The 23993-nt window shown below is 33.6% G+C and overlaps 1 protein-coding gene across 6 annotated transcripts in view; it reads right to left on the bottom strand.

Annotated features, from left to right (window-relative positions):
* Positions 1-23993, bottom strand: part of LOC144970209 (sodium- and chloride-dependent glycine transporter 2-like) — a 42565-nt gene that overhangs the window by 2681 nt on the left and 15891 nt on the right. For 3 of the 6 annotated variants that reach the window (XM_078909611.1, XM_078909613.1, XM_078909610.1), the window contains exons 2-13: positions 22495-22704; positions 17190-17321; positions 13665-14025; positions 13021-13153; positions 12381-12515; positions 11777-11880; positions 11116-11240; positions 10646-10758; positions 3304-3435; positions 1974-2073; positions 1330-1430; positions 297-467 (exon numbers count right to left, since the gene is read on the bottom strand). In XM_078909611.1, coding sequence (XP_078765737.1) covers positions 297-467; positions 1330-1430; positions 1974-2073; positions 3304-3435; positions 10646-10758; positions 11116-11240; positions 11777-11880; positions 12381-12515; positions 13021-13153; positions 13665-14025; positions 17190-17321; positions 22495-22702 — 1815 coding nt within the window. In that variant the 5' untranslated portion in view covers positions 22703-22704. Of the gene's footprint in view, positions 1-296; positions 468-1329; positions 1431-1973; positions 2074-3303; positions 3436-10645; positions 10759-11115; positions 11241-11776; positions 11881-12380; positions 12516-13020; positions 13154-13664; positions 14026-17189; positions 17322-22494; positions 22915-23993 lie in introns of those variants that run through there. The other 3 variants (XM_078909609.1, XM_078909612.1, XM_078909608.1) reach the window with 2 other exon arrangements.

Genomic DNA, 23993 nt, shown 5'->3' with positions numbered 1-23993 from the left:
ATTATATAAGAAAAACTATTCCTTGAAAATTTACCAAAATACACAGAGATCTGGAGATAATACAGTTTGTTTCTGTTTTATGTTGAAGTTTTTTTGTTTAGTTTTGTTTTTAGTTTGCTTTTGTTGCTCTTGTTTTTTGTTTGTTTTGTTTGGTTTTTGGGGGTTTTTTTTTTGTTTTTTTTTTGTTTTTTTGTTTGATTTTATTAACATGTAAAGTCAATTGTTTCAAAAATGCTGCTTCATGAGAGACCAAATGGAGTTGGAAATAATGGAATGATACGTAGGAACAAACTTACCTCTTTCAATGATCCAGAAGTGCCTAAAATCTGTATAACGGCCATGACAGGAATGGGGATCAGAGAGACGAGTCCCATCATCCATCCAAGGCCTATGGCCCAGTCAGGGTATTGGTAATATTTGCCGTAGGTCACTGGGTTCAACGTAAACACACTGAAGAGCCACACAAACTGTATAAAATAGATAAATAAAAAATGCACAATATAATTTCAATAGTGAAGAAAGATAAAAGTGATTTAAGGTCAAACAAAAAGTACCTTATTTCATTTTTTTTTTATCTTGTCAGCAGAGACTGTGAAGTGTAATGCAAAATCTTAATAGTGGTAGTGATAATCAAAATGTTATGATGATTTTATGCTATTCTTAAAACTTTAAAATCCAGTGTTTTTCTTAAGAATTTAAGAACATACATTTCGAAACTGCAAACTGTATTCCAGAGCTTATCTATTGTATGTTTATGTGCTTTTGTTGTATTATTTATTATCTAATTGTTTTATTTTTATAACTCTATGCATTTTAAGCTGTCCATCTAAATTCATACTTTTTTCAACATAAAATCTAAATCTCATTTACACTGTTAAAAGGCATTTCCTCTCTGAAGACTATATCCAAATTGTGATTATGAAATGTTGCTTAGATCAGTATATATAGTGAGCAGGAGGAAGGCTTCACATAAAAAATGTAGTACTTTTGAACAATGAGTTTATCGCCACTTCTATAGCGTGAACAATAGAAATTGATATCAAAAAGTACTTTCCACCAGATCTAACAGGCCAAGCTACCTAATAAAGGCTGGGTGGACAGGAGGGGGAGAAAATAAATCTCTACTGCACCCGAAATCAATTCCTGTCTCCTTGCATGCGAAGCGAGTATTCTACCAACCAAGTTATTGGGACCTTCAGGGTTTTTCATTAAGTCCTGGTCTCTTTACAAGTGTTGTTGAGTCAGTTTGATGAACATTATAAAATTAAGTCATAAATATCCATCACTGTGTTCATTATAAAACTAATAGTAAATGAAAGGAATGCTTACAATGATGACTAGAGGTGTGACGTATTTCCACATATATCTCCAGATGGAATGGGGTGGGAACCCAATCATAAGCTCAATGTCTTTCAATAACCTGTCGACACCTACATGGATAAAAGAAGGAAGGTGGAAGGGGGAGGAGACATGTTACTTTAAGATTCGTATCTTAATAAGATCAAGTTCAAAGAGTAAACAGTGAGCTCTCGAGAGGGGCAAATGCTTAATCATGCACGTTATATTTAGCTTTACATATGGTACTCTATAAAATTGGTGCTTTACACAGAGCTAAAAATATTATAACAGTCAACTCATTCATACACCCTTTAGATTACTCTCTCTCTCTCTCTCTCTCTCTCTCTCTCTCTCTCTCTCTCTCTCTCTCTCTCTCTCTCTCTCTCTCTCTCTCTCTATCTACCTCTATGATTCTAACTATCTATCCATCTCTCTGATTATCAGACACATACATACACATACAAACATACACATACACACACACACACACACACACACACATACACACACACAAACATAGGTGCAAGAATATGATAATCATCATCATCATCATCATCATCATCATCATCATCATTGTTGTCATCGTCATCATCAATATGATCAGAAAAAGTCACCATAATAGTCATGGAACTTACCATAAACCCATGAGAGAACAACACACTCAGTCAATGAAATCAACATGAGAGAGAAGCTGGCACAATACCAGTCCATGACCTGAAGAACGTAGACTCCTCCCTTTGGAAGAAATAAACAGAAAATGTAGAGGACTAGTGGTAGTAGCAGCAGTAGTAGTAGTTGTAGTAGTAGTAGTAGTAGTAGTAGTAGTAGTAGTAGTAGTAGTAGTAGTAGTAGTAGTAGTAGTAGTAGTAGTAGTAGTAGTAATAGTAGTAGTAGTAGTAGTAGTAGTGTAGTAGTAGTAGTAGTAGTAGTAGTAGTAGTAGTAGTAGTAGTAGTAGTAGTAGCAGCAGTAGTAGTAGTAGTAGTAATACTAGTAGTAGCAGTAGTCGTTGTCGTCGCCGTTGTTGTTGTAGTCGTCGTCATTGTTGTTTTCGTCCTTGTAATAAGAAGTAAGACCAAATGTAGTTGTGTGTGGCCAACACCAATAGTGTGTACTTAACTTAAAACTGTTGACAGCTATCAGTTTCTCTGGTTGATAAGTCTGGGATAAAGAAGCTTCTCATTGAGACCAGTAACCAACTCAATGTCGCAGTAAGGACTCCAGCATATCAATTTTATTGTGTAAAACAGCATTGACAGTTTCATCAGTAAAGAATTATGCCATTTAAAAAAATAAATGTTTTAAGCATACATTTGACTTCTTTTATAACTGTTTAAATAGAAACATCACTTTCAAAGATTACAAAAGGCAAGAGAGAAGCTGTCCATATTTGTCCATTGTTCAGAGGTTTTATCTATTGAGCAATAATAAATTTTAAACCTTTTTTGATAAAACCTATACATTTTAATACTCAGGAGGTTATTTAATTTCTTTCTGAGAACAATGGAGCATCAAATATTTTTGACGGTAGTTGTTTTGAGCATTTGTGTCAGTTAACTTTCAAATACAGTTCTCTTTGTCCTCTCTCGGTGCCTTGGTGGTGTAAAAAAAATGTAAGAAAGATGCGAAAAGAGTTTTCAAGATGAGCTTTCATATAGGACCATACCACTTAATGTGTTAAAAGCTCTTTACAAGGGGTCCCAAACAAACAGCAATATTTAATATGCGGAATAAGACAAGGCGCTATTACCCTTTTTATTTTTTTGAACAGAGCCAATACTGTAAGTGGCCAGGTACTTGTTTTACATCCAAGTAAGATAAATTAAAATGTGAGTAAAGAGCCTTTTCCTAGGACTTAAGTTTGCATTGTCGGCAATCAGACTCAAACTTGTGACATACAAGTCATCAGGCAAAAGTAGACCAAAAAAGGCTATAAGCGAGGTTGTATTAATATATAAATGACTGACCTGTGTGATGCATGGCAATCCAAGGGCGAACTCCACAGCACAGGCTACAGCTGTGATGAGGGTCTTCCTATGACGGAGCACTTGAGGGAATTCGTCAATCAGACCAGACAGGATTGTTTCAAACATACCAAACTAAATGGTGGTGAGGAAGGGAGGTAGGGAGTAAGGGAGGGGAAGGGAAATAAAACGCATGTTGAAATAACTTAATCTAGTAAATGTCATGACATATATTATTTTAATATATATATATATATATATATATGTCACTTTTATGTATTTTTTTAATCAATCAATAAATTGATTAAGTTTTCTGAAAAAAATGGAAACCAAGTATTATTTTTCGAACAACAATGGGAAGAATTTACAAGACCTTGTTATAAAAATGGGCTCTCCACATCGATAAAATTATGAATCGAATAAACATGTTAATCTAATCAAATTTCATTTTTTTTTATGCTGTACATAAAACCACCAATTGCAGTTAAATATTTAATGTCATATTCCATGTTTATAATTTGTATATTTGGATTTATTCATAATTTTGCTGATCATGTAGAGAAATCATTTAGATTTGTAACAAGGTCATGTCATCTTGTAAATTCCTCTCATTGTGAATAGGATGTGCTATTTTATTTATCTACTGGGTGGCGGTATATCAGAGTCACCATTTTAGAACTGAGCTGATGTGGCTTTGACGTACATCCATGATGAGATATGAATGAAAATAGCACAAACTATTCAAAATCATGTCATAACGTATGTCACATACAAAGAATGGTTCCAGATGTTGCAAACAATCTGCGTCTGTACAAAAACACATCTTAGTTTCAAGTGATGCGTGTTTTGTGCTCATGGGAATAATTTCTCCTAACTGAAGACTTTGCCATTAAATCTTTTTTATTTCAATATCTGTTATATCAATAATTCAAGTGCAGAGCTTCACATTGTATGTAAAAGGAAAATACATTCCTGCATTTTATTTTATTTGTAACATATGCTTGTTTTACTAAATACCTAAATGAAACTGCTTAAATTTAGTATTTCCAATACTTGACTTTAATCTTGACAAAATTAGAACCCACATCTTCTAAATCCGAGGAGTGATTGCAGCGTTTCATATTATAAAATAAATACTGATGTTTACTGACATGAAACAAAGACAATTTACGAAACTAAGCTTGAATTTGCAGAAGCGGTTTGTTAGCAACTCTGAAACAAAGCTGTCAATGCACCGTTTAGATAGATCAACGATGATGTTAAATTTTCAAGGATAAATACGATGGTTATAATATAGATTAATTCACAGTCATCTAGATTGTCACTTCCAGGATAATAAATAGCAACTCTGATTGTTTACAATCCTAAGCATAAGAAAAAGCAATTATCATGATGGCTCACTAATGCAAATTAAACTTTAAAATTTAAAGTTGCTATTCACGACAATGGGAATGATGAAAAAAGATGACCGCAAAGTAATCTATTCAATTCAATCTCATTTCACATAATTTTCATGGTAATAGTTTACAACATTCTGTTTAATGGCATTGCTTATATAGTCTGACAAAATAAATGAAACACCTATTTTTGACTTAACCAAAATATTTCTTAAGACGAAATTCTTAACTAACATTCCCCCCCCCCCCCCCCCCCCCCCCCCCCCGCCTCTCTTTTTTTTTTTTTTTGCTTCCCATCAGACCCTTCCTGCTAAATGTGGAATGGAACGCGAATTTACTTGTTTATTTGGGCAATCCATCTTTGAAAAAGACAACTGTAGTTTACTTCAAATTCAAAATTAGGTTTAATAATTGTAATTACAATAGTAATATCCAATACAGAGCTGATTTGAAATGCTCTTGTCAACATGATTAAGTCAAATTGTCATATTTGGTAAATTTTGATAGACATTTCATCAAAGCAATATTTTATTTTTAATGCGATGAAATTGTTCTCATAAGTGTCAAAATAATGTTGTTTATGACGCATATATTTTCGGTTGTTTTTTTTTTTTACTTTTTGTACTACATACTGTCATGTCATAGCTTCAAGGTTATTAATCATACGAGACTGAGGGTAAAAAGTATGTTAGGTCAGTCAACATGACAAAATGAAGACCCATAATAATACAGGACGAAAATTGTGTCTACTGGAATTAAAGACACCAAAACAAAAACATTAAATACTGCCTATTTTATACCAAACAAAAATGCACACTTAATAAGATCGAGTGACCTCGTGTTGAGTCATTGCGGAAAATTTTTCCTTTCAACGTAAGTAGTTAATATGTCATAGAAAACAGTAACATTCCGGTGGTCCACATTATAATATCAATTAATGTTCTGTTTGTCAAAATGATTGTGCAAATAGCCTGGGATTAATGTGTATGTATGTTTTCTACCACGAGAACCTAATAAATATTATCAATTTAATTTGAAAATCAATACATGCCATAATGTCGAAATTACCATCATGAAAAATTATTATAAAATGTCATATGGTTTGCTGGAAATAAAAGGGAAGAGAGACAAGGATTCGAGTCAAGAGACTATCAAATAAGGACAGCAATGGACAAAACTAATCACGGAACCCAAGCTATCTTGATATATTCCCACATCATAATTTAAAGGTAAAGTTTGCACCACACAAAGTGCAATGAATAGGATTGAAAATAACACACAATTGTCAAACAAGGGGATTTATCAAGATGCTCATGAAACTTCCAAATTGTGTCAATCATTCATTCATTGTCTAAAAAAAATGAAGAAAACTAAAATAAAAAAGAGACATCTTCAAGTCATGACATGTCAAGAAGAAAGGCGAATAATATCATAGAAATTCATCGGAAAAAAAATATAAAATATAAAAATATTCGAAAAAATAAATAATGAGTAGATTATAAAATGACTGAAGACAAAAGTCAAAAACAGTGGAAAAGACGATCAGAACGAAAAACATGAAAGGTACAAGACAAACAAAAGAAAACCTCATATCAACCTGGTTTGAGATAGAGTCAGGTGTAGACATTCAGATCTTTTCACCGCAAACTTTCTTATCTGACTCATTTTGTGTTGGATTGCCTAGCAGAGAATGCAAGAAAAACATTTTGGCCATTACAATAAAAAATATTTTAAATATTCTTTACACATAGAACACAACACTGGACACTAATTTTGTGATATGCATATAACCCAAACTCCCTCCTTCCTCTAACAAAACATGAATAAAAACAGTTCAATAAATTATATTTAAGGTGTGAAGGCGCTTGCAGCACTTTTTTTAACGTGGTTGTAAAAGCATTACGGAGATTAGCAAGGTGTTAGTTTGAGTTACAAGAATTGAGAAAGAAGAAGACCTTAACAATAGCGCCATCATCTGGTACAAAATGGATAAGTCCTATGTGTTCTTTATCATTCAGTAATTTTAATTGTTTTGATGATCCCCCCCCCCCCCCTCTCCACCCCCACAGATACCAACGAACTTCCTTCCCTCCCAACTTCAATCAACAATTAAGTCACTTACCTGTTTATTTGCGAAACTTGCAAAGGCAGCATAGCAAAATAAATTGATAACATAGTTCTTCTGATTTCCAAAATGGAATGAGAGAAAGTTGGTCAAGTAAATATTCAATGCAAATTAACAGTGTAGATGAGGGGTAACTTATTTGATAGGAAGATTGTAATGTAAGAGCGTTGGCCATGTATTTACACTATTTATTATCAAAAACAAAATAAATAATATACTTTATAATATCAGAGAGGATGACATAATGGATCCAAAAAAAATCAACACAAACTTCATTTGTTATTATCGTCAATATATCTTTTTAAAATAATCAAATAAGATAAAAATTTCAATTACAATAATGTTATAGATTATTGTAAAAGAAACATGACTCCCCAATTACAGTCAAACCAAACGAAAATATAATATAAAAATAATAGACAAACTGTTGCAAACAAAACAAATAAAAAAAATCGTCCATTGATTGTTCAAAACCCATTCTTTTTTTGTCTTGCATAGCCCAAAGATTCACAGAAGTACTCAATTTCTGCTAAAAATACAAAGTGTCTATGGCTGTTTAATTTCGATAAGAGTAAACTTATTTCATAATGGTTCATAAACAAAACAAAAAAAAGGAACAGAAGCATGTGATGGATCAGGCATGAAGTCATTGTTGATTATGCAATCTCCTGCATAATATTCAACAAAATCGTTGATAACCTAAAAACACGCACTATTCGCAAACCATGGGGAAAATTCTCTGAGCAATTTTTTTTTCTTTTTCTTTTTTTTTTTTTTTACAAAAATCAAAACCTGTGGAATCTAAAAATAAAAATCTATAACTTGATCAGCTGTCAAATTCGAAAGATACATATTTCTAGTACCTTCCATAACAACCTGTAATACATGTCACATAGGTGTAGTTGGAAAAAATGGTGACTCGGTTTATTCCTCAAGGTGTTGAGTCAATTTTGGCCAATGAATTTCAAGACATCAAAATACCAAAAGATTTCAATTTTAAGTAGAAACCGGTTAAATAGAGCTTCAACAGATTGGATTGTCTGTTTTAGTTTTTGCACATTGGTTTAACCCTTTGCAGGCAGGCTTTGTCTTTACCTTAACGTGGCCTCATATTTTACTGTTTTCATCAAAAAAGCAGAAACAGCATTGTAACCCAGGCTTCACAAAGAAGCACAAATCACATAGCTGTAACTGCTCTCACGGTGAAAACGCTTAGGTCTGAGGCTATAAATTAGTTACCAAAGAACTCACAATTTGAAAGAAATGTTGTCTTGCCATTAAAGGGTTAAGCAATCAATAATCAAAATGAGAAGAATATCAAGAGTTGTCCATAATCATCGTGATGCCTTCAATGATAAATTGAAAAGATATCACTTTTCACTAAAATAGTGCTAAATCTTTATTGTCCTAACTAACTCTGGGTAGTCCAGTGGTTCAGTCAGGGTTGATCAAATGTCATTAAATCATAACTAAATTTTGTTTATCATGTAAACATTAACTGAGAGGCACTTTCTTTCAGTTGCTTAAGCACTCATGGATTTTCAAGAATTTTGTTGACAACAATAAAAATACAGGAATTTTTGGTTAATCTTTTTAAATGAATTAAATCAACTTTTATACATTGTTTAGTTAAGCTGGGTTTTTTTTTTAATTTAACCGGTTTTCATTGAGCTGAAATGAGTTTGAAAATTTATGTCAAAATAATAACAATTATGAGCACATTTCAAATCACAGAAAAGGTTTTTGACCATAACGACTCAAAGCCTGAAAAAAATCACTGAGTCACAAACTACAGAAAACCATGGCAAAAAAAATAAAAGTATAAAAAACGAGCACACAGACAAAAAAAAAGCAAACAAACAAAAAACTTTTATCACCAGCTCAACCACTGGCAATTTCCATATAATTTGTTAGAATTTTTTTTTTCATCAAAGCATATTTCAGGATATGAAAATTCACTTGTGCACAGAATGGTTTAAGAAAACGACAGTTTCCTTTGTTCCTAAACAACTCATTTACATGTGAAAACTGTTTCACATTTTCAATTCATTTTGAAGTTTTCCTTCTATATTGTACAAAGCCTTTTATATGTTACATGTGATATAATGTTCTTTAATTGTCGGGCAAATCCACTTTAATCAGAATCTATTCAATGTCACGGTCGCACTTGATCCTTTGAACATCACGCACAAAGAATATTACGCTTTTGCTAAAGATGTATAAACTGTAGATCATGTCTGACAATGTCTCCCATTGAGATTAGGATTAATTTCATGTAAATTTTGCTCAGTTATTTTCTTCAAATGCAATCTTTGGAGGGAGAGTAATGTAAAAGAATACTTAGAGCCATCAGGTCGATTATTAATCCCCAATCTCCAAGTATGAAAGAGAGAGAAAGAAGTGATTGTTACCTTCTGAATAGATTGCTATTTATCGCAAAGTGTTTTCCACTATTCTTCGTCCATGAACCCCCCCCCCCCCCCCCCCCCGACACACGACAATAATCAATGTAAATGGATCAATCCAGATCTATTTGTTTACAAGTCAGGCGTTCTGCCTAAAGAGCTATTGAACCCCAGGTCCAGATTAATTATGTGCAAACATTTCGTGAGAATTATCTCTCTCCTAAAAAAAATTCTTATAATTATCAATTCATTTTTAGAGAACATTGTCTGCACAATGCTAAAAGCAATATTTCATGTCGCACTCGGGAATCAAAAACTTTGGCATCCATTTTCTATTTATTTAAACGCCCATTACACAAAGTCAAGTGGAGAGATGTATTAATAATAAATTTATACATATATCGGTAAAAAAAATTTATACAGCAGTAAGTACCAACTGATGAGTTTCAGTTATAGTTTGAATGTTCACAAAAAAAAAAAACTAAAAGGAGGACTTGACATCATCTTTTATTTCTTGTAAAACTAACTATTTTTAAAACTAACAAAAAATTCACATTGTTGTGTTATCAGAAACTGCTCAGAAACGTTTTCCCATGACATGCGAATAGGTTGTGGAAGTGATAAAACATCGAAAATATGCGAGGGTTTTTTTTCCCTTTAAAATCGAAAATAAAAAATAAAAAATTGAAAATTTTGAATAACTTTTTAATTGCGACGAAGCAATATCAGTATTTTATTCCAATTTTGCCTTGCCTATTAATGGGAAGAGAATATATTGGGACATGACACAGAAGGATTTCTACCACGGGAGTAATTTGTCAACAAATCATACAGAGCAGGCAAATATGCTGAAAACAAAATGTCAGAAAATTGAAGGAAGTACAGCACAAACTATAGAGAGTATATAAAAAGTGTCATAAATGTAGACAGGGTAATCAGTCAAAGGGTTTATAGCATGATTTTTTATTTAAAATTAATTTACCCATTACCAATTTTGTCATTATCCAAAAAATTCATGTCACTTAAAATTTATTTTTATTTTCAAACATTGCCTCATTAAACAAAAGTAAGAATTATTTTTTAATATTTTCATTCAGAAATTAATCTATCATTCCTTCAATTTTCACCCCTATACTATCTCCCGCAGTAGACACCATGTCCGAATCTCTTCTAATTCTCAGTAACATTATCTTTAAATTCAAAGAGCTCTAGTCTATTGACAGTAGGTGATATTCTTTTATCAATGACTGGTTCAATAAAAATCTGCTGACATAATGATAAGTATGTCAATTTTGGGTGTCATGTCCACATAAAATTCTCTAGCAATGAATTCATGCCTGTGTCTGATTCAAAAGGGAAAGCACGGCATATTAATCGCCACCAGCAAGGCTAAATATCAGAGATAAGTCAATATTTACCTGGCTATCAAGACCGATGGTGAAAAACATGAGGAAGAAAAGGACAGCCCACAATGGGGACACTGGGAGCTTAGCAAGGGCTTCTGGATAAGCAACAAAGACTAGACCAGGTCCTGAAACCAAGGAAAGAAAGAAAAAAATATTTTTATTAAAATATCAGGACCGAGAGCTTATTTTAACAATATTTCTTGAAAAAGTAGGGACTTTATCTAGTTCTTTCTTTTCAGATTGGTTTATGGGCATACCTGTGACACACATAAACCAGTATTATTCCACTTTGCTGATGAATAGTCTAACTTTATCTTAAGAAAAAAAGTACATGTTAAAATGTTATTCTGGAATCAATCATCATAAGTATTTCACCTTCATTGACGAATTATTTATATTCTGTCACAGAATCTAGATGAAATACTGAAACAATGCTTTAAATATAAATAATAAAATATCTTTACTGTAGATAAGAAACAAACCTTGTTCGACAATTTCCTCAATGGTGGATTCCATCTCATAGGCCATGAATCCAAGCACAGAAAAGATGACAAAACCAGCAAACAGACTTGTACCACAGTTGATGAGTGGAACGATCATGGCATCCCTGTGGGTTGGATTTAAAAATAAATTAAATGTTTTACCATTGAATAGTAGCCATAGACATTGAATGGATTCAAGAACAAGGATTCAGAATACACTGTGCGATGTCCAAAAAATAGGCGATGTCTATACTTTTTTATGTCTATTAATATTATTTGACCATTAAAATTAAAATATATTGTGTTCGCATTGACCAATAAAAAATGGAGAAAAAAACAGATGTTTAAAAAGCCTGATGCACAGCTGTTTTAACTCTACTCACTGACCAATATGAGAGTAAGTGCGTATGACTATCTGAATGTGTTTGTGTGTGTGTGTGTGTGTGAGAGAGAGAGAGAGAGAGAGAGAGAGAGAGAGAGAGAGAGAGGGGGAGAGAGAGAAATAGAAAGAGAGAGAGAGAGAGCGAGAGAGAGAGAGAGAGAGAGAGAGAGAGAGAGACAGACAGACAGACAGACAGACAGACAGACAGACAGACAGAGAGGACCCAGCATTACCTAGTTTTTAAAATTCAATTAATAAAGTTGAAGAGAAGCATTTTACCTGTAAATATTATTGCTGAATCTGTTGTAAGAAGCCATGGTAATGATACCACCCCAAGCAGGGCCAACTGAGTAGAAGATTTGCAAGGCAGCATCTCCCCACACCTGGATTTTTATAAATAGCATTTGATAAGTATCTTTATATATAATTTGCGAATCAGCTTATTTATAAAGTACTAAGATGAGTATCCTGGTGTTTGAAAAGGCTCGCACATTATAAGATAAATGTAATATTTAAAAAATTAGATCCTTTGCAGTTATTCACTTGTAACCAGACTTTTTTTAAATGAGCACAATTTTCAGATATTTTCAATAATTTCTGTATATAAGTTGTAACATTTCAAATTTTTTAGGGCCGTTAGAAGAAATAATCAATTAAAATGAAACCACAATTTCGATAATTTTGCAGTTTTCCTTTCTTTATGGATTGCAAGTGAAAGAGTCATAATTTTAAATCAGACAAAAATAAGATAAGATATACTTTAACATTTAAGGAAATTATTATAATATAGAAAAATGTCCACTTTGTAGGAAGCATACTCTCGTATATTATTCATTTCTCATTTGCACACTAAACAAAAAAAAAGTATAAATAAATGACTTACAGTATAATCAGCAAGTTTGTTAAATCTAGGCACAATGTAGAATTTGATTCCTTCCATAGCGCCAGGAAGAGTCAATCCTCTAATCAAGAGAATACTGAGAACAAGGTAGGGGAAGACAGCAGCAAAATGCATAACCTGTATTAAAGAAATGAGAAACGCAATATTTGTAGTTAGAACAGTTTGAAATATTAAAATTTCAATATCTTAAATGAATACTCTTATAGAAATCTTGTCATGGATAAAATCAATTTATAATGATTTTGTAATTAACGGCTGGCCACATGTATGTCTGTATATGACTTTTCACACACAAAAAAACGGGTACGATTTTAGACCCTTTCAATATTTTCATGTAAGCACATGTTTTTTTAAAGAGTAGGGAGGTAGATAAGAAAACATCTAGTAGAACAAATGTAAACTTTTACTCAAGACAAAAAACAAAATCAAGTATGTTTAACTAATGACGCATGTCATTGTCAAATTAAAAAAGAAAAACGCCTGATGGGAATAGTTAGCTAGGTTTTGGCATAAATCATTTGATGCATCTTGTTCTCATTTGAATCCAATTAATTTTACTTGATATTAACAAAAAGAACAAGGGAATGGTAACTAACAACTTAACATCGATATTTAAATTTACCTTTCCAAGAATTTTCACTCCCTTGAAGAGGCAAAGGAAGACACACAACCAGGCAACAGTCAGGCATACCAATAATTCCCATCTCATTTCTCCCAAATTTTCTATGCCGTCAGAAATATCCAATACATGACGTCTGGTGAAATTAAATAATTTATAGAATATCAAATGACATCTTTAACCCATCATATACCTGAATGTTTAGATCAGACCTGCCTAGGACCACGAAAACTTCGTAGAATTACGACATTTTGGCACCAATTTCAGAACGTCAGGAGCTTTTCTAAGTCATTAAAACTTAATGAAAATGAAAGTTGATGCCGGTGTACATAATTATATTTTGGAGTGTTGTTTAATCATTTTAGGTCAAATTATTAATCTGTAATGTTAACTATAACAATTACAATTGTTTTCTCCTAAACTCTACGAATTTTTATATTTTCAACAAGGCAGGTCTGGTCTAGATATACCTAACAAAAACATTCAATTTTAAATAAGCAATCAAATTTTTTGAATAGAAAAGAAAACATGAGGAAAACTGACTGGATGACTGGATACATGGATGCTATTGGGTGTTAAACAGACAGTAGTTGAACTTAGACAGGTAAAGTTAAATACAATAAGTAATACCATAATATCATACTCACTTCCAAAATTCTTCACTGGCCGCCACAGACTTGTTATCTTTCATTGTTGGGACAACTTGGGTGGCATTTTCAAATAAGGCACTAAATATTGTAGAATTGGTACCGTTGCTGCTAATTAAGAACGTAGAATTTACACCACTGCTGGGGGGACTGGCGATGCTTGTGGTATTTTCCTTTCTAGCCGCTGCAAGTATAGATTTGGAATCATCCACGCACTGCTTGGTGTTCCAGTCATTTTCGCAGTTAGACCATGGTAAGACAGCCCTAAAGGACATGTAAAGGTAGTAGATGGTCCAAGCTACAATGACATTGTAGTATATACAGACGATTGCTGACACCAAAAGCATACCAATACCAACACCTGTGAAGATACAAGATATTTTTTCAATTAATTCATAACATTATTTAAATAAATAAAAACAAATTTTAAAAATTAAAAAATAAATAAATATATAAATAAATAATGCACATTCATCTATCACACTTTAAACCTTTTCCAGTGTTCTTCAAAATGCATTATTATCCCCTTCCACTCCACCCACCTTACATATGGAACCAGATTATCTATTTTACGCAGTATGTCATCAGTTAGGCGCCCTTTTAGTGATAGTATTCTTCAATGTATACATTGCTATATTTTGCAAGGTAGGATTTCACATTTATGTCAATAATGTACAAAATAATTAAAATTTACCCGCCAATTCTTTGCGTTAAAGGTTTAGTAATACTATCAGAAATATGTGTCCATTATTGTGACCAAATTATAAAAGAATAATATTTGAATAAGTTAAAGTTAGAGGAAGTTACATTATTGGCTTGACTTTCGAATAAAATCAGCTCCCACTCACACTACGACGTGGTTTATAAGTCACTAATTCACATAACATTATCAGTTCATGATTGAAACAATGTAAAAAAAAAAACAATATACAAAATGATACCCAAGAGTCTTGGTCAAAAGTGTTTCAAAGCATTAGGGTATGTGGGGTGGGGGGGGGGGGGGGGGGGGGGGGAGAGTTGATTTGGTTGCCATGTAATCTAAAAGGTCATATTGGTATAACATCGACTCTTAATGTAGGATTCATTGATATAAAATCATGTGACATATCATACAGTGACTAATGAACATCAATGACATCGCTGATCCCAGTATTATACATATAATGGAATTTTTTTTAATACCCTTTGAAGCATATTAATTAGCTTTACAACTTTCCAAACAACTAACCCACAAGGCTGAGAGCGGCCTTCCCACGCTAGGCAAGGATACCACTAAACCCATGAGCAGTCAGTCACATGGTTGCTTATCTTTCAGATTGGTTTGATATCCTGTTGTATTTATCTTTTCATTTTCTTTTATCTTCACCATTGTTTAGTTTGTTTTTATTCTTCCTTTTTTTCTGTTGGTTTTTTGTTTGTTTTGTTATTTTGTTTTGTTTGTTTTTGTTTTGTTTTGTTTGTTTTTTTGTTTTTGTTTTTTTTTTTTTTGGGTTTTTTTTTTCTTGTTTTGTTTTAACTGTGTGGAAGGGAAGGTGGCGCTAGGGGAAGGGGGGTATGGAAACTGTAGCATGATAATGGAAAGATCAACATCAGAGTACAGGTGCGGTCATGCGATTTTCATTCTAGCTTCATGACTAAACAGACCATACAACTGGGGCATTCTATGTTTAACAAATAGCAGCCAACAACATTGTTGTTTTGTTTTGTTTTTTAATCGGTCACATATGCAACATACGTGTATATGCAGTGATTAACAGAGGCTACAGGTATCATTCTCTCTTGATATAATAAATTGTATGATATACATTTATAATATGATTAATGCGACTCTACAGCAGAACGTAAGATTCGGTATAACATTGCCGTATGGAGAACTCTATCAATGAACCAGGTAATGCTGAGTATCGGTACCTGTGGTAAACAATGATTGCATCATCATTATATTATCGTCTTAAGATGCACGCAATAAATGACAGAAACGAAGACACTGCCGCATCGTTACCCTGCATATTCTCCATCAGAAAGGCATGCATACCAAGCATCCAACCTAAGGACTACCACGTTACATAATATGCCAGAACAGATTGATAGAAAAGGTGAGAGAATGGATTGGGGAATGAGCTTGTTTATTCATCTGGTCAAGACGTCCAAAAATCTGGTTTTATGGCCGACATAGCTGTTTGCTTTTCTTTTGTTTTTTGGGGGTTATTTGTTTTGTTTTTAGTTTGCTTGTTTTTTTTTTTGTTTGTTTGTTATTTTGTTGGGGTGTTTTTTGTTGTTCTTTTTTCTTTTTTTTTCTTTTCTTTTTTTTCTTTTGTCTTTAGGGTTTTTTTTTTCTTTGGTTTTATTGGGGGTGGGGAGCGGGGGGTATTTTGTTTGTTTTGTTCCAGTAGAGTTGTTGCAAGTCAAAGCATCAATTACATCCAAAGCTATTTTCAACATCATATGTCTTGCCTGACGGTCTAAATAAAAGGCCCTCCATATTCTGATCATTATTCATGACGTTCAATGAAATCCTGAGAATCACTAGGTCAAAATATTGTGGCAAAATACTCACAAACTTGAAGACCAGCTTATTTTGGCAGGTTAACAAACCTGTAGGTCGGAACTCACCGTGCTTTTGGTTCGACTATTCTTTACCAAACAGTTTGTTACCTTACTTTATGCGCATGTTTGAATTAGGTAATCCCATTTGTTATTGTTTGGCCTACAAAAAAATCGACCCTTGGACCATAATATATTTTTTCAAGAATACATCAAAGCCCAGTCTAGACGGAAACTGTTATGATTCTGCTCATGAAACAAAAAATACCTGTTAAATCTGAATAAAAACAGGTGAATATACTAGTCTACCGGAAAACACATGTCTGTACGAGTTGCGACCTGAACATGCGTTGCTTTTGGCCTTTCAAAGGGGAAAACCCAAAAGCATTTGACCGACTTTATAACATCACTTTATTCATTTTCAGCCCATGTTGCATCATGTAATTCCATGGAGCTTTTTCCTTTTACAGATGTATACAGATGCTGCTGCATCTATAATCATAACATTGCCAAAGGTTACGGGAAAGGCCCAAAGGTAACGATTCGAGGTGAGGTACGAGGGAAAATAAAACAAAAGAAAACTGAAAAAAAAAAAATTAAAAGAAAAATAATACTGACATATTTTTTGTCGTCATCAATATAGTAGTAGTAGTAGTAGTAGTAGTAGTAGTAGTAGTAGTAGTAGTAGTAGTAGTAGTAGTAGTAGTAGTAGTAGTAGTAGTAGTAGTAGTAGTAGTAGTAGTAGTAGTAGTAGTAGTAGTAGTAGATGATCAACTATGACAACAATATGGACGAATGTTGGAAATAATTTCTATGAATCGTGTTACCCAGCCCTTATTCGTCCACATAATGTCATTATTGTGAACATAGTAAAAGCTAGCATTAACCTAACTTCATTCCCGCCTCAACCCATCTCAAGACCATTTTATATAAATCATAACGTTGTTTTGTTGGGGAAGGGGGGGGGGGGGAGTTCCATACCTTTGAACAAAGGAGACACTCTCCAGATGGCAACAGGACTCAGGCTGGAAAACTGGCCGTAAGACACTTCCATGAAGAACAGTGGCATTCCACATAGCAATAGAAATGTCACATAGGGAATGAAGAAAGCACCTGGGACATGGGAATAAAGTAAAAATTCATGTCATGTTTGTTTGTTTGCTTCAGTAGAAGACAACATTCTCATAATACAAAAAAGAAACATTCAGTTTCAATCCAAAATTATTTTTGAGTCATCAATAAAAAAAACAATTTTGTTCTTTATTTAGTTTATAGATGTTATTTTGCTTGTATTTATTTAACTTATTTCTCTTGTTTCTTTTTTTTTTTCAACGCAGCTATTCGCTAGCCTATTAACTTGATTAAAATATATTGAGAGGAACGGTTGGGAGGGGGGGGGTTTTTAAAAATCACACTCTCCAACTGTGGGTATAAAAAATTGGTAGTACGTGTAGTTCAGTATATAAATGGTAATCTTCTGAAATCTGCGATTAAGAGTATGAGAGGGACCGACTTGCAATCTGGTTTGATAAATTCGTATCAAATCAAAGACGGTTTCAATGATTAAAAAAAAAAAACATTATGCCATTTTCGTAATATAGTAATAATAAAGAGTTATGTTTCGTTGAGTTGTGACGTCAAAGTAAGTGCGTCAGGATGATAGCAATAAAGGCAAACTCTAGGCCACAAAAATGTATCCCAGAGAACGAAATTTGTTGTAATGTCGCATGCTTGGAGATAGTCAATCAGATTTCCTAACGCAACAATAACAACAGCAGCAAAAACAATAACTACAAAATAAAATAAAACAAAACATGTGTCAAAAATGCACGTGATTTACATATACGGCAGATAGCTCGCATTGTTTTTTTATTTTCATGTGACCTGATCAAAGTGTTTTGGGAGGTCTTGTATTATCGTAACTTTGATGGGATTGACCTTTTCACAAATCAGTACAGGTTGAGTTGTCACATCAAAGTTTTGAAATCCACAACGATCATCATGGAATATTTTCAAAACAGGAAAGAGAGAGACTCCTCTCTCTCTCTCTCTCTCTCTCTCTCTCTCTCTCTCTCTCTCTCTCTCTTATATATATATATATATATATATATATATATATATATATATATATATATATATATATATATATATATATATCTGTCCATCTTAATCCCTATCTATCCATCTAGTGGAGATTAAGATCAACGTGGGGGAAGTTGCATTAGCGTATTGTAGTAGTAATAGTAGCCGTGGTGATAACAAATTGAGCGGTCTTTTTATTGTTATTATCATTATCATCATCATCATTTATTGTTATGGTGGCGGTGGTGGCCCAAGAATAGATTGTGCATAAATAGATGATTGGACTAAAAATAAAAACTCCCATCTATTATCAAATTTTTATTTTTTTTTTAAACGGATGTAAATTAGATATTGATAATTGACGGTTTCACTTTAGAGACTTGAGCTCATTTCCGCCTTTCTATATCTCTCAATCCTGCTTCAAGTGTTTTGAGTGTTCGATGAGTGCGGAAACATGTTGAAAATAACACGATCGACATAAAACATCACATTCACTTCCTAAATCTGGCTCTTTTCAGGATATTGTACAAAGACATAATAATAATAATAATAATAATAATAATAATAATAATAATAATAATAATAATAATAATAATAATAATAATAATAATAATAACAACAACAACAACAACACCAATTTTCCTGAATCCTGTAAAGCGTAAATAATAAAATATCAGGGCCATTCCCCTCTAACAATAATTATGTACAATATTAATAACATGTTAGTCTTCTCGTCTTACTGTCACGTCAGTTCATTGGTAGGCTAGTTCATTGGTAGACTAGTTTATTGTTAGGCTAGTTCATTGGTAAGCTTGTTCATTGGCAGGCTAGTTCATTGATAAACTAGTTTAGTGGTAGAAAGGATTGAGCCCCTTCCTCCATGCACAAACGCGCTCGCGCACGCACATACACATGAGAGAGAGAGAGAGAGAGAGAGAGAGAGAGAGAGAGAGAGAGAGAGAGAGAGAGAGAGAGAGACATACAAACACTAGATATCACTTGTTAACAAACGTTTGAAGTGCTTGTCGGGTCACTGATCTTTTTTTTTTACATTTGACAAAATGGTGGCAAGGGTATTCATCTAAAGAAATTTTCCATCATGATCACACTGCAAGTGAATAAATACCGCCCATAGACTCTCGAGACATATAGACCCGGGGCAGGGATTGGCCGGCTACTTTGTGTTTGAGTGGGAGAATAGAGTATGTTCCTGTCCATTCATTCACTATGTCTTAGTGGAGACCAAGAAAACCTACTTAACTTGACCGTATTTTTTACGTGAAGAAAATAATAAGAGCGTGACTGGCGTGCTCTGAAAAACACGTTTTTAAAAATTGTGGCCAATAAACTCGTTTTTCACATATTGGTCGATTAAAACTGCCCTCATCTTGTCACAAAAATTAAAACATGGGACTTCACCGACTTCCCAGGTTTGAGAGTTGTCGACAAGATGGGGGCCATTTTAAGTGATCGATATGAAGGACGGTTTTTCTAGCCATAAGTTGTAAAACGTGTTTTTCATAGAACGGCAAATTATTTTACTGCCTCATGTTCTACATATGGAAGGCCACAGTCTCTTTAAGGTCACGCTGTGGGCAAAATGGGGTAACTATTGGTATGTTACATCATTTTGGTAAATTTGGTCAGGCATACTAACTGGTCGCCTATGAGCCAAAACATTCGCGTTCTGTTATGCCATAAAATATGCGAAACATGTACCTGACTGCCTACTTACTAGGTACATTCTTTTCGTACTGTTAATAATAACAGCCACGAGATCTTTGGAGGTGAGGTAAACAAAGTACCCATGTAGGTGCTGCCTTGTCACGTGTTCAGGCTGTTTTCCGTTTTCATAGAAGGATTCTAAAAGATTGTCGTCGCAGTCATGGGGCAATAGTCAATAATATAACATAGCGATGAAAATTTGGGTTCCCGAACATAAAATGAAATTTAAATGTACTCGCAGTACAGACGCTTCTTTCCAATTCTAGGAGAGAACTTAATTTCTTTGGTTATTAAAAAAAAAAACATCTCTGAGCATCACGTAACGAGGGAAGAAAAACAGGCAGATTTATTTTTCTGCCGTACTCTGAAGAAGAAAACAACAACACGTTTTTTTAAATTTCTCCACAAAACTCGTCCAAATATTGATCCTTTAAAATGACCTTCTTTTGTCAAGAACTCTCAAACCTAGGACTTCCTTTCTCACCCTCTCTCAAATACAGGTTTGAGAATTTTGACAACATGAAAGCCATTTTAATCGACAAATATTTTAAGGATGAGTTTTCTTGCAAAAAAAAAAAGCCTGATTTGTCACAGAGTGCGGCAGTATTGGTTAGACATGTAAATTTTAACCGTAAGTAATGGAAAAAAAATAAAGGGGGGGGGGGGGGGGCTCTCAAACCTAGGACTTCCTTTCTCACCCTCTCTCAAATACAGGTTTGAGAATTTTGACAACATGAAAGCCATTTTAATCGACAAATATTTTAAGGATGAGTTTTCTTGCAAAAAAAAAAAAAGCCTGATTTGTCACAGAGTGCGGCAGTATTGGTTAGACATGTAAATTTTAACCGTAAGTAATGGAAAAAAAATAAAGGGGGGGGGGGGGAGGAGGAGGAGGGGAAGGTGTTCAGCTTTGGTTGCCTAAAGGTCAAAATTCATTCATACTTCTTGAAAAGAATTAATTAACCTCTTCTACATTGGCGCCAATAAAGAAACTTGCTACTATGACACCAAATCATTTGAATTTCTTGAGAGGTTTTTATGGAAAAATTAACTTCGCGGAACGATCCGTGACTCAACACTCCGCTCATGTAGATTTTGTGCTCTCTCGACGTGTGCATATATGCAGGTCTGACATCCGAATCCACTTACTTTATTAACATTGTTGTAATAGACATTATTTTGCGTCATTTTTTGAGATTTCCATTACAACAATGAGCCCATAAAGAATTGGGTTATCAAACATGCAAATAAGTGCACATCGGCTCTACTCTATAGATAGTATGCAGATGACGTCACTCAGGCCTTTGTTATTGTTTTTGCCATCCGCGTTTGTGAGTTGTTCTCACTAAACTGAATTAACAAGACTATAAAAGTTCATGGTTACACAAAGTTTGTGTGTTGGTCCGTTATACTTCCGGATGGCAATGTTGTGAACTCCTTGGCCAAGCGCATTCTATCTATAAGTAAAGTCTGTCACGAAGAATTATATTTTCAAGCCGATCATTTTCATCATCATCACTATCGTCGTTGTCGTCATCACCCTTTTCATCATTCAACCATTGATAATATAATCATCGTTGATTTTATGACTGATATCATACATTATCTGTCATGATTGAGAGAGATCAATAAAAGACATAGAAATCAGCGGCGATACGCCGCATTGCGTTCCATTGAATTCGTTGGTTGCAATTTGCAATAAATAAATTAACATTGAATCAAATACGTCACGATCAAATGAGCTGCATGAAAAACAACATAACTTAAGTTTCTGTTTTAATTCGAAAAAAGTGCACAAGTCAAGACATGAAATAGAGTAAACGTGCTTCATAGGGAAGTATACAGACAATAAAGTCAAAGAGCTACTTTGACAAATAACATAACTTAATGTTTGTGTGTGTGTGTGTGTCTGCGTGTGTGTGTGCGTGTGTGTGTGTATGTGTATGTGTGTGTGTAATAAAAGTGCAAACATATTACATAGAATGTAAATGTTTGTAAATGTGTGAAAGCGAGCTGTCTGTGCATATAAATTAGTTATAGTATGTAAAGTAAACTAATGATATAAATGTTATAATGAACATTGGCATAGAGTATGAGCACGGCTGGGAAACTTGGAAATCGTTAAATACAGTGGTAACGACGGGTTCTCGTTGTGTTTTGAACGTTTTGTTTAACTGCACGTTTGTTCGATGGGCTATTTTAGTATTGAACAGCCTTAGTGATAAAGCCTTACCACGCAAATTTCTGATTATAGAAAAAACAATTTTCATTGCATTTTGTATTTAGCTCATTTCATTCCAATAAAAATTTAATTCAATTTTCTGCGTTTTCAACCTACTCAATTAATGAAGTTGATAATCATTGTTAAGCACATACAGAATCGTGAATTCAGGATAAAGATATTCTATCCTGGTACCAATTACCAACTATAATTAATGTTACAGGATTCATTATTATCTTATCATGCAGGCAGCCTTACCTCCCCCACTCTTGTAGCAAAGATAAGGAAATCTCCAGATGTTTCCAAGGCCAACAGCGTATCCGATGCAAGTGAGGATGAAGTCCAACTTGCCTCCCCATCCTTCACGCGCCTGCGTGTTGTCACCATTATTTTCCTTCTTCATCTCAGCAATGGTATTACTGGAGGACAAACAGCTGTCACTATCACTAAAGCTTTTCTCTGGCATATCTGCTGTGGAAGATTGAAAAATAAAATAATCATTACAGATTTTAAAGATAATATCTTTGTAATCCATAACTCAAAGTCGATTTATTTCAGTGAAGGGGTGGAATTCCCGGTTAGTGAGTTCTACGAGGTACAGCACTAAAATGTCATTTAAAAATTCATTTATCTTATCCTATCTTATCCTATTATTCTATTTCATTATCATTTATTTGAGAGGGAATAAGGGTTTGGCCTCCACCCCAGCGGTGTTTGGGTTCCGGTAATTAATAGTAATCAAGAGAGAAGGATTCGTTTTCTTTCTGTTTTTGGGGTTTTTTTTTTTGTTTTTGTTTTTTTTGTTTGTTTTTTTTTTTTTTTGTTTTTTTACCAGTTCAATTACATCTAGATATTCCTTCACAGAAAACTTTGGATAATATTAAAAGCTTAAGTAGAAGTACACAGTTAGTAAACACATGGCGCCACGCAGCATTATTTGTTGAGTTTTAGGCTGTATGCATGTGTCATTAAATTGTTGTAGTGCGTGACAGATAATTAATAAACACGAGATAAACAATTTTAAAAATAAGCCGTCAAATTGGACATATCTCCAAACACAGTACTGTGTGTAATATACATTTATGCTCCAGGTCTTGTCAAACGTTCATAACACGATTGGACTGGTGACGAATGGCATGACAATGAGTGCACGTTAATATGTTTCCCGTGTTGTTTTGTTTCATTTTTCAGTTTGTTGTTTTCGTTTATTATTTTTGTTTTGTTTTTTTTTAATGTTTTTGTTTTTGTTTTGTTGTGTTTTCCTTTGTGTTTTTTTTTTTTTTTTTTTTTTTTTTTTTGATTTTATGTTTATCTTTTTGTTGCTTTTTAAAAATTTTGTTTTGTATTTGGGGGGGGGGGGGGGTCTTTTTTTGGAGTGGGGGGATGGGGGAAAGTCGTTTGTTTGTTTTTTTCTGCAATGGCTTTTTAATAAATGAACGATGTAAATTACATGTCAGCATTTTTAAAAATCAAAATTTCATGGAAATTACGAATTACGACAATCAAATAAAAAAAACGAAAGATATTTATTATTTAAGGTACCATTAATAATTTCAAGTAGCACAGGAATGTTCACTACCTTGAAAATCTTATTTACAAGTATGATGACCCAAATTGTAGTTCAAATCCAACTTTAAACAACTGTTTTGAGTGAAATCAAATCCGACCATTTATATTTACTACACGGATTAATTTGTTTCAACTTTAACGCTGACTTCCAAATATTCTTTAAACAGATGAAAACCATCGTGAGGTAA

This window comes from Berghia stephanieae, chromosome 4, assembly GCF_034508935.2.
Source record: "Berghia stephanieae isolate SIO BIC M18660-M18661 chromosome 4, UCSD_Bste_1.3, whole genome shotgun sequence".
NCBI lineage: Eukaryota > Metazoa > Mollusca > Gastropoda > Nudibranchia > Aeolidiidae > Berghia > Berghia stephanieae.
Note: the sequence above shows the minus strand (reverse complement) of the source record. Positions and strands in the feature narration are given on the sequence as shown.